The following is a 12,515-nucleotide window of genomic DNA, read 5'->3' on the forward strand; positions in this document are numbered from 1 at the left end:
GCTGGTATGGATATTAACACTTTAATTACTATTAATACCCATACAATCCCTTCTGAGATACATATAATGTAATATTCACGAAAAGCTAGTTCACAGATGTGCCTGTTTATTGATAACGGAAAATGTGTTGTTTCTTTGTTTTGTAGATGTTTCAAGCAAACTTACACAAGGGCTGTCTGTGCTTAACCCTCCCTAATTTTGAAGCGATAAACTAGAGGGAAGCCAACTTGTTAACATCGCCAACTGTTGTCTCAAATATAAAGTTGGAATTGAATGTTACTGTTATCGAGTACCACAATTTTTATGGAAACGGAGCGCGAACCGTGAACCTTTGGACTCACAGTATGGGGACGCTAACAAAAACATATAAACAACAATATTTTATAAACCCAACGAATTACAGCCATAATTTGTAACGTAAAAAATCTGGTATAAAGCGGTTATTTCTCTTGTCAATGTAACTTTTGTCAGTTAAAAACAAACAAATATAACACGCAATCATTTATTTTTCTAACATACAACTTTAATTACTATTTTAGAAGATACTGACTGTTATATGGGTAAGTCTTGAAAACAACAAAGTAGGGGTAGTGGGTATTGGTACCTGTACAAAGTTATCCGAGTTAAACCTACTTACAGAATAAACGTTACTAATGCCTGATTACAACTGAACTTCAAGCAGATAAGTAAGCCGTCATATAAAAAGACACTGGATATAATAATAATATTGTTTTTCTTTATTTGTTTGGTAAACTAGAATGGTACAAATCTAAAGCGAATAAAACACATTTATCTCAGCTCACAATTTTATTATTATTATGTTGGATTATTAAAGCTTCAGCTGAGTTTTAATCTTTTTCCCTATTTCCGTCCGAAACAGGAAACGGCGTTAAAAGCACACTGCTTCCAGTAAGATCGCTTCCGCTGGAGGTCGCTGATGTCTAGATTTTTACTGAGACGTCTTATCATTTGACGGGCGAACAAGTAGTTGATCAAAGCTGTGTCCAGAGTTCCGTCATCATTTAATAGCTAAAATAAATTCGAACACATTGGATTAAACTAAAGGTTCTGTTTTAAAAAAAATTCTAAAATTTTGATTACTTTCTAAACTTTCGACCTTTTCAGTCTGGAAGAAGAATGATGTACAAACAATATTTATTTAAAATAATTTCTTAGATACAATGACCTCTGACGGAAAGATGAGGCTTAATCAAATTATTTCAGTAGCGATTAAATTTAGATATTTATGTCAGACTTTTATTCGAGCCTGGTAAAGGACTCGTAATCCGAGGGTCGTAGGTTCGCATCCCCGTCGCACCAAACATGCTCGTCCTTTCAGCCGTGGGGGAGTTATAATGTTACGGTCAATCCCACTATTCGTTGGTAAAAGAGTAGCCCAACTCTTGGGATTACTAGCTGCCTTCTCCCTAGTCTTACCCTGTTAAATTATGAACGGCTAACGCAGATAGCCCTCGTGTAGCTTTGAACGAAATTCAAACCAAACCAATTTAACTGAGCCCTGGTGACAAAAATCGTCACAGCTCTCTTCTACAACTTTAAAACTAGCGCGAACTAGATTTTTACTTAATCTTTATTTGATGAATACAAATAAGCCTATAGCTAGATTTGATTTATCACATTTATATGAAAATGTAACGTTTTCATGCAAGTCATGACACTAATTGTCCCGCTGTATTAATATTGCCGCTTATTACGCAAATACTTATGTATGTACGGGCCGATGGAGGGCCGAGAAGGACGTTGTTGACCCTTTTGTCTTTTACCGAAAAAGCCACGGTTGGACTTACTATTTGTCCCCCATTGGTACAGCGGTAAGGCTACCGATTTACAACTTTAAACTCAGGCAGTTCGATTTCCCTTGGTGGACTCAGCAGATAGCCCCATATGGCTTTGTTATAAGGAAAACACAAACACTTACAAATTATGATTATATCGAGAAGTTTCCCCAAAACTTTATATCTGTGTTGCTGTACCGAATTGTACATAAAAGTATTTGTGTGTGAAATAGAATTAATTTCACTGTTAAGATATAATCGTTTAAAAACATAATATTCAAGGAGAAAGATAAATTCATTTTGTCTTCCTGCAAACCGAAAAACGACAACAGCAAAATCCATGTTATCGCAATCAAATTTGAATTAATTATTTAACATGATTATTTAACACGATTATTTCATACTTCCAGGTAAAAGCTACTCAAATTTAAAAACTACATTTTTAAATGTATACTGACCTTCTTCCCTCTGTAGTAGTTCAGAGAAAACATTTGTAAGGATATACTGACCTTCTTCCATCTGTAGTAGTTCAGAGAACATTTGTAATAGTATACTGACCTTTTTCCATCTGTAGACGTTCAGAAACAATATTTCCAAAAGTATACCGACGTTCTTCCATCTGTAGTAGTTCAAAAACAACATTTTTAAATGTATACTGACCTTCGTCCATCTGTAGTAGTTCAGAAACAACATTTTTAACAGTATACCGACGTTCTTCCATCTGTAGTAGTTCAAAAACAACATTTTTAAAAGTATACTGACCTTCTTCCATCTGTAGTAGTTCAGAGAACATTTGTAATAGTATACTTACCTTCTTCCATCTCTAGTTGTTCAGAGAAAACATTTGTAATAGTATACTTACCTTCTTCCATCTCTAGTTGTTCAGAGAAAACATTTGTAATAGTATACTGACCTTCTTCCATCTGTAGTAGTTCAGAGAAAACATTTGTAATAGTATACTGACCTTCTTCCATCTGTAGTAGTTCAGAGAACATTTGTAATAGTATACTGACCTTCTTCCATCTGTAGTAGTTCAGAGAACATTTGTAATAGTATACTGACCTTCTTCCATCTGTAGTAGTTCAGAAACAACATTTTTAAACGTATACTGACCTTCTTCCATCTGTAGTAGTTCAGAGAACATTTGTAATAGTATACTGACCTTCTTCCATCTGTAGTAGTTCAGAGAAAACATTTGTAATAGTATACTGACCTTCTTCCATCTGTAGTAGTTCAGAGAAATATTTGTAATAGTATACCGACGTTCTTCCATCTGTAGTAGTTCAGAAACAACATTTTTAAACGTATACTGACCTTCTTCCCTCTGTAGTACTTCAGAGACAACATTTGTAATAATATACTGACCTTCTTTCATCTGTAGTAGTTCAGAGAACATTTGTAATAGTATACTGACCTTCTTTCATCTGTAGTAGTTCAGAGAACATTTGTAATAGTATACTGACCTTCTTCCATCTGTAGTACTTCAGAGACAACATTTGTAATAGTATACTGACCTTCTTCTCTGTGGTAGTTTCTTTTTTGAATTTCAACCATTGAAAACAAATTGTTACTTTAAGGCGTAAATTATTTTTTTAGCAGTTTAATAAATTATGTTTAAAAACATAAGTTGAAATTTTATATCAAATATATTTGTTCGGAAAAAGAAATAAATAGAATAAAGGAAACGCACTGAAAATTATTCTCACAACTCGCAAAGAAGATAAGATAAAAATCTCAATATATTTACTTATAAAGAGTCAAAAGAAAATACAATAATGGAACTATTCATTAGCCTAGTTCAGTCAAACCCACTAGATGAAGCAACAATTTGAAACCAATATTTTTAGCATGTAGGTACACAATGGTTTCGCGCTGCACATCGCAGGGAATCGATCCCTAAACTTGTAAGTCAGCGGAATTACCGTTGATCCATCACGGGACATGAATATGTCGTCATATAGTTCTTTAGCTTTAATCGTTCAGATTTGAGTTAAGTGTTTAAATATATCTCATCCAAATCCTGTACCTGAGTGGGTTGCAGTATAAATCGAGAAACTTGCTATACAGACAAGCTTCTGAAACGTACCTGAGCGACACCACAGTTTTAAAACTCACTTCGACGTGTTATGAAGCTGATAATAAGTCAATACGGAAGAAGCTTTTACTTACAAAAATAGGCGCTATATTTCTGAATTTTGGTTTGTTGGGAACAGTTTCCTTCCGGAGACATGACTTTAAAATCAGTGTCGATTTGGGTTATAATGCCTTATTCTAGTCTTTAGAATATTGATAAGAAATTATATTAGCCCTATTAACAGCCTGGCTGGAAACTTCTTACATTATTTTACTGTACAGTATAGTGCAAGCAATAATGTTGATTTTGGGGAAGGGGGTTACTGTGTGGAAGAGGGGAAGGAGAGACGCGATTAGATCATGTTACAAACAAGAAACTAAGATTGTTGAAAGTTAAAGGATGCTATAAGGCTCAAAGATCTCTTGAGGGAACAACGACTAAATCGAAGGTCTACCTGTGGTTTATTGCGTATTTTGCCAGTAAACAAGTTTGTGTTGATATTTGATAACTGCATTAGCTTTACGTCCTTAATTCAGCGACTCAATCAACAAGTAAGATAAGTCTTCTGTGTTTAATAATTGAGAGCGTAATTTTATAATTATAAATTATAAAAATCATTTATAATTTTGACTTCAACGAAAAATAAGCCATTTTAGATAGTAAGTATACTGGCCAGCACAAGTTTTGGAATCTTTTGCGTTTCGATTTACGTAACCAAATATGTCGAAAATATTCCATATCACAAATTTGAAGCTCTCCAAGACTTCGTATTTCCTGTCTCAACTTTACGAAAATAATGCTGCTTCCTTGAAGACTTTTGTTTTGGAAAAACTTATTTTCTTTTCTACTAAAGGTGAAATTGAAAAGAGAATCTGCAATGTAGTAGTTTTATGTATTCCTTGATTGGTCGCATCCTCTGCTGTGGATTGTAGTTTTCTTTAATTAAAGGCTAACTTACACAACTTTAGTAAGCAAACCAAAAAGATACAGTTAGGCAAAATATAATTGTAAAGTGTATATGATATTTATTGGATTCAAAATCCGTTTTAATCCACCACGCATTCATAGACTTTCTTCTAAATTTTATTTTTGATGAAAATGAAAAGAAACATTTAACACATATATATAATCATTAAACTGTTAATCCATTGATGTTTCAAATAATGAATTAGGCATAATGTCATAGCATTATTCACATACCTGAAATAATTTAGGTAACTGTATGGTAGATTAAAAAGGACTAAAAACCCTCTAAATATTGCTTTCTTTATACGTGCCTATAAGCTTACGTAAATGAAGCACTAACACCAAGTAATCACGTACAAAAATAAAGCAGTTATATTGCTTTCATGTTATCGAAATTTGAGTTTACCAGAAAATAAATCATCTCTCCCTTCTTGTGAGTTAGTTTTTATCAAGCATAATCTAGATAAATGCTCTACTGTTCTTTATATATCCACTCTCTGTGAATCAAGTACACGGCTTTCTTTTTACGTAAATTTAAATTATGTTAACTAAATACACATTATTATTATTACCTACGTTTATATATAACTTAGATCAACCAGGCACACGTTTTCATTATTACCTACGTTTATATATAACTTAGATCAACCAGACACACGTTCTTATTATTACCTACGTTTATATATAACGTAGATCAACCAGACACACGTTCTTATTATCACCTACGTTTATATATAACTTAGATCAACCAGACACACGTTCTTATTATTACCTACGTTTCTATCTACCTTGGATCAACAAGGCACGTTTTTATTATTACGTACGTCTACATTTAGCTTAGATAATCTGGGAGCTCGGGTTTATTGTTGTTTCGTCTACAATAATTACAATTCCATTGGTACTTACGTCTAAATCTGAAGGATAAAATGTATTTTCTTTCTCCCCAGTACTTTTGGCCTCAGTTGTGGTCAAAAGAAATACCGAAATGATCAAGAAAGTACAGAATTTCATCATGGTAGCCATTTTGTGTCGATGATAACTAGTTAGAAAACAAAATTGTTTAAGCATGTAAAAATTGTCTATAAGTAGCTGTGAAGCCCATAACACGAGGGCACTTTGTCAGTTTGACAATGAAATACACAATGATTAAACGTCACGATAAAAAAAATCAGTCATTAGAATTATATAAGATATATAGTCTTCCCTTGGTTAACTTTAGTATTGGTTTTAGTGGTACAACCTTTCATGCTACTTTGAATAAACGAAAAAAAAAACATTAACACAATAATACAACATTACATTCATAAACCTCATCTATAACTCTCTTATTTTAAATATTAAAGATAAACCTATTATTCAATTCCCATTGTCTAAGATAGGTTTATCTTTATTAGAAATTCTCTACTTTCTGGGATGTTTATATCAAAGAATTAAAATATGATAAGGAAACCCACATTTTTTAGACAATAAAGGTTTGAAGACGGCTTGACTGGGTAATAAAGAAAACTTTTGTAATACTAACTGGAGCACCCGTCCCCATGGACAGAAGTTATGTATATTCATGAATAACGAAAGGCTATCTTACGACATAAATAATTACTTCCTTTATATGCAATTGTGAGAAAAATGTCAAACTGAAGTCTTGTTTATATCTTTCCATGGACCCAACAAACCTTCATGCCAAATTTGGTGAAGATCCATCAACAGGAGGAAAAGTAATGATAAAAAAGTGAAAATGCAAAAACGTCACAAAACGCAAAACTAAAACTTTGTAAGTATTTCCGCGTGGACCAAATGAACCTCTATAACAATGTTGGTGAAGATTTATCCACGCCATGTAAAGTAGTTATATGAACATACAACAGACCGTACTGTTGTATTTATGTAGATAAATGACCTTTTGACAAAATTATATTGTCTTCAGGTGCAAGTGGTTTACAGATACAAATGAATATATATACAATATGCAACAAAGAGGTCACATTGTACACTTATAATAAAGTTGTTCATTATCCAGTCAAATCACCTTCAAACTTTTATTTTCTACCAATGAAATTTCTGTAGCATAGAAAACTACTCTATCTAAATATAGCTACACTGCTAAACTCGTGCACTGTAGAAAAAATACTTTTATAGGAGCAAAAACCGATATATTTTTCTTATCTTCCAGTTGTTACTTTAAAACTATATTACTTTATAAATAATTTGAATAATTAATTATTATACTAATAATTAATTAGTAGGGAATTATACTTATAATTAATTTATAATAATAATAATAAGAGTGTTTTCGCTAACTTGTTTTCTTTAACTAAACAAAAGGATGTTGTCACCTTGATGAAATATTCTTATATTTGACAGTAACATTTTCATTTTGAAAAGTTACTAAAGACAATAAAAGTGGTGAAATGTTTAACACAAGCCACAGAACAATGACATAAAATAACTTTATAACACAAGTCACAGAACAATGACATAAAATAATTTTATAATAAAAGTCACAGAACAATGACATAAAATAATTTTATAATAAAAGTCACAGAACAATGACATGAAAATGATTTTTATGATATAAGTCGCTGAAAAATAGCATGAAAAGGAATCTTACAATACAAGTCACGGAACAATATAAAAAAGAATCTTTATACAAGTCACGAAACAATGACAAAATTTATCTTCATAAAACAAGTAACAGAACAATGGCATAAAAATAAATATTTACAACATAATTCAAGTAAAATATATGATTTTTAAGATACAGTTCAAATATGCAAACGTTTCGCAAAAATAATTACAAATATAGAGTAAATGTGAACATTTTCCTTCGAATTCAGTTTTTTTTCAAAGGAAGTGAATACAATAAGGAATTCTACGAGTCCCACTTGCAAACCGATGTAACAGGTTAATTCCAAATTAAGGTTTTAAATGTTTGCAGAAATAGAAAATTAGGCGTTAACAGTGTATTTTAAAGAAAAATGAGAATAGTTTTGATATTTGATGTTAATTACACCATCGTTTGAAACAAGTAACATTACAACATATATTTTAAAGCAAAAATGATGTGTTCCACTTGGTGTATTTTCGCTGGTAACGAAGAAAACAAAATATTTTATTGAAGTTTTTTTGTTTTTTTTTGAGAAAGCTTCAAAAAACGTTACAAGTTTATAAGAGCATACTTATAACGACTGAGATAAAACCGGATGAAATACATCGTGTACGTATTCACACTATAGCATATACAAGAAATAAAACAAAATTACAATGTCTGTATGACTTACTTCACTTGTCTTCTTTGGTTTCGGCAAGTCACTGGTATCCCAGAGAAAGGGTTTTCCTTGCTTTTAAATACCTCTCGTTAACACAGTTATCACGGCGCATGCTCTCTTCCTACTAGAATGCTACGTAGTATAGGTGGGAACTATTTTTCAATCGCGCTGATATATGTAAAAGGAATAACGAAACCTTTGTTAAAGAGCGATTCGTGAGAAACAGAACGAGAGAGCCGAGATGTGGGCGGGTACCATACAAGAATAAATCTGTTTGTCTATCTGGCTATTCAAATATCTAACCTTCGTGTCTTTCCATAAAGTCTAATCAAATATAAATGTTGAATAAGATTTTATCTGTCTCATGGAATTCTTTTCTTGTTGTTAACTGAAACTTTAAGGGATTATTGTCCAATAGATTGCAAAAATCAGTCAGTGGGTGTAGGGAATCCTCTTTCTTCTTATAAACGTATAGGTTATAAAACTGACAGCTGGTGTAGGATATTCCTTCCTTTCTAATGTTTATAGATTCCAAAACGGACAGAGAAGTCCGATGAAACAAAACACAGAGATCCATTTACACCACGTTTTAACTTGTAAAGAAAAGCAGTTGCCCACATAGTTTTAAAGACTTCGATTATTTTCTAAGTTCATTTTCATTATTGTTTTTCGCATATACATGAGAAAGTATTGTAAATCATAACTGTTCACTGACATTACATTCAAATTATTAGAAGCAACGATTTTCAAAGACCAAAAACAAACAATGAAGTGTTGTTTGTAAAGATTATGTTTACCAAACAACCTATATTAGTATTGAAAAAAAATGTCATTAGAATAAGTAAATTGCAGATAAAGTGCGCACCATATATCGTAAAACTGTATTAAAATAGTACAGAGGGGTTTGGCTGTTTTTTAAGTCTCTCCAATGACACAACGTTATGGTTGAGGACTTAAAACACTAGGAACTGGGTTTCGATAGTGGACGGAGCGTAGATAGTCCATTCTTTAGCTTTGTGTTTAACTTCAAGAAAGTAAACAAACTGTTGTTTAGTGTAATATCACAAGATGGACTCTGCTCACCGCGGGTATCGAAATCTGATGTTTAGCGTTTGTAAGTCCTTACACTTACTTCTGAGACATTCGGAGCCGTAGAGGGGAAAAAAAGAAAAAAATACATATTAGAAACGAAGTAAGTATCAATTGTCAAGATAAGCAAAATTATTATGTAATCGGTGAGGTGGGCACATGTCGTCTTGAAAATATATATAAAAATTTTCTGTGTATTAAAACTTGTTATTTTGTTCACTTTACGCTCATAATCAGAAAATAGGAAACAGTATGGAATGTTATCCAGACTTATCCATGTCCTCCTCTTCTTCCGACCAAATCCCTTAACTACAAAGAGTAGAATAATGTAATTAAGAAGAATAGCAAGTTGTGTTAAAACATTCTCGTTATAACAGTTATTTTAAGAATCACTGTTCTTAGTGCACTAAAATGCTACTGAACAATCATCACTGATTTACCCTCCGCCCCAGTGTCACAACGGTAAATCTCTAGGCGTATATTGTTAAAAGCCGGGTTTGTATACTCTTGGTGAACAGAGCAGATAGCCCGTTGTAGCTTTGTACTTAACAACAAATAAACAACATGATTTACGCAAATTAAAATCTTGATCGCCGAGCTCTGCCCAATTTGTTTGTTTGTTTGACTGGAGGGAAGACAGCTACTCATCACCACCCACCGCCAACTTTTGGGCTACTCTTTTACCAACGAATAGTGGGATTGAACGTACCATTATAACACCCCCACGACTTAAATGGCAAGCATGTTTGGTGCAACGAGGATTCGAACCCGCGACCATCAGATTACGAGTCAAATGCCTTAACCCATCTGGCCATGCCGGGGTCCCAAGTTGGACTTCAGTAACTGTCATTATATGTAGTTGGCTAGAATATTAAAAGTTTTCCTGGTACTATATTGTAGTTTTATTCTGTGAATGTGAGCACAAGGATATTTATTACAGTGAAAGAACAACGACTGTAGACATTATTATATATTAATCATAGTTTGAAATGAAAAGTTTTATTTGATTTTATGTTCAAACACGTTTTATCTATACAAAAGAGTTTTATAATACTTCCTTTTCTTTCGGATATACATATCGTAAAGCTACATAAAAAGCTTTCCGTTCTAGCCATCTCTAATTTTGAACTGACGAATCTGGGGAAGGCAGTTAGTCATCAGTACACACTGTCCATCCTTTGGCTGTGTTAGTCTGAACGAATGATGAGATTGGATCATCACTGTTATAACGCGACCTCGACGGAGCGAGTTTTTAAAGCAACGGGGTGGGAACCAAGAACTTAGGGAACGCTAGCTCCTAGTTAATCCTAACGTAAAGAAAAAAAATCTTATTTATATAAAATATAACGTACAAAATACTTTTATATATTTGTTTCATGATATTAGCTTGCGGATCTAGTTTCACTATCACCAGCTCTACTAATTCTGTTTGTTTATAAACTATTTGTGGTGTGTGTGTATATATACATTTTTCTTCTAAAATAAGTCAATTTACATGCTTTAAAATAAAATAATATTTAGATTTTTCCTGTTGGATTAGTCCACTTTTACTAATGAAATGATCGAAATAATTTGAGATCGGCATTTTGAGGTTTCAGCTAAAAGGATTTGAATATAAAAAACACAAAATGATTTTTTCCCTCAGCCTACATGAGTTAAAATAGATCACGTTCATTAGGAAAATAGAATTTTAATAACAGAAAATTCAATAATAAAAATACTCCATATTAACGTATAAAAGTTAAATATAAGTGTTTTAATTTTCCCATCTTGTTCCTTTTCGCTAACCGCTTTACAGTTATCTACACCATGAAAAATCTTACACTGACAGGCGCGTTTTACATACCAATCAAACGCCTAGTAAACAAGGTATTATGGAAATAACCACATGTTCACGAATATAATAAAAAATGTTTGTTTTAATGATTGTAAGCAAAGTAATTAATTGGCAAAGTAATTAATTGATTTGAATAAGGAACTAGTTCGTTTATTTTAATCAAGTTGTGATATCTTCTAAACTTGTATGATATATATGTTCTATAATCTAATATGTATTGTATTTAAATTTATGGCCTATGGTGATAATGTTGCTCTTATTCTCTTGCATTTCTTAGAGATGTGTACATCATTATTTTCTGTGTCTAATTATTTCAGTTCCAGTGAAATTAACTTATCTCTTTCCAAGAAAGTTACACATTATACTTCCGGTAACAACGTATAACATTAGTTTGTTTTTGTTTTTTTTAATTTCGCGCAAAGCTACTTGAGGGCTATCTGCGCTAGCCATCTCTAATTTAGCAGTGGAAGACTAGAGGAAAGGCAGCTAGTCATCGCCACCCACAGCCAACTCTTGGGCTACTCTTTTACCAACGAACAGTGGGATTGACCGTCACATTATAATGCCCCCACGGCTGTAAAGGCGAGCATGTTTGGTGCGACGGGGATGCGAACCCACAACCCTCAGATTACAAGTCGCACGCCTTAACCCACCTGGCCATGCCGGGCCCTATAACGTTAATGGAGTCTGAAGTTGGTTTAATAAAATTATTTAACGAAAAAGTTAGAAGACAGCCAAAGTAGCTAAGTTGGAATAGCAACTAATTTGAAATTATGGTAAACTTTCTAATGATGTACAACTGAAATGTTTAGAAAATTTATCCACTATTATATTTCAAAATGGCTGTTAGAAGTTTATCAGAAATGTATGTTGTGTTTATCAAAACGAGTGTTAAGGCGTGCGACTCGTAATCTGAGGGTCGCGGATTCGCATCCCGTCACGCCAAACATACTCGCCATTTCAGCCGTGGGGGCGTTATAATGTTACGATCAGTCCCACTATTCGTTGGTAAAAGAGTAGCCCAAGAGTTGGCGGTGAATGCTGATGATTAGCTTTTCTTCCCTCTAATCTTACACTGCTAATTTAGGGACGGCTAGCACAGATAACCCTTGAGTAGCTTCGTGCGAAATTCAAAAGCAAACAAAAAAACATAAAACGGGTTTGCATTGCATTAAAGTAGAATTTGCTGGTAACATATTCATATGTATTTATTATATTGTTTTCACCACGTTTTGAATGCTAGATAAAACGTTTCTAAAAAAATTACAAAAGACTTAGAAATTGTACGAAGTGATTAGAAATGAAATATTTAAACTGCAATTACTAGTGAAAATGTTCTTCTTAAAATGCGTTAATGATTGGTTAAAAAGGTTCCTCAACTTGTGAGCAGCCAGGGCTTTTCACCCATGTAGACGTTTGCTACTGTTTGCTGAATTTTGCGAAAAAGCTACTCGAAGTGTATCTGGGCTAGCCGTCCCTAATTCAGA

General features: G+C 33.1%; 1 protein-coding gene across 1 annotated transcript; it reads right to left on the bottom strand.

Annotated features, from left to right (window-relative positions):
• Positions 1-535: 535 nt before the first annotated feature.
• On the bottom strand, positions 536-8,225 carry LOC143251470 (prohormone-1-like). The gene is made up of 3 exons (XM_076502768.1): positions 8,115-8,225; positions 5,743-5,875; positions 536-1,029 (listed from the first exon to the last, which is right to left on the bottom strand). Exons 2-3 carry the CDS (start codon positions 5,857-5,859, stop codon positions 862-864), a joined length of 285 nt encoding a protein of 94 aa, XP_076358883.1. The 5' UTR covers positions 5,860-5,875; positions 8,115-8,225; the 3' UTR covers positions 536-861.
• Positions 8,226-12,515: the final 4,290 nt, after the last annotated feature.

The sequence above is a fragment of the Tachypleus tridentatus genome, chromosome 6 (assembly GCF_004210375.1).
Source record: "Tachypleus tridentatus isolate NWPU-2018 chromosome 6, ASM421037v1, whole genome shotgun sequence".
In the NCBI taxonomy this organism is placed as follows: Eukaryota; Metazoa; Arthropoda; class Merostomata; order Xiphosura; family Limulidae; genus Tachypleus; species Tachypleus tridentatus.

What these genes read in the sequence shown, in the direction of transcription:
- LOC143251470 (XM_076502768.1), bottom strand. Translation starts at nt 5,859, where the DNA reads ATGGCTACCATGATGAAATTCTGTACTTTCTTGATCATTTCGGTATTT. An exon ending in TTTATCCTTCAGATTTAGAC is followed by an intron (nt 1,030 to 5,742) that starts GTAAGTACCAAT and finishes AATTTATTTTAG; the next exon opens with CTATTAAATGATGACGGAAC.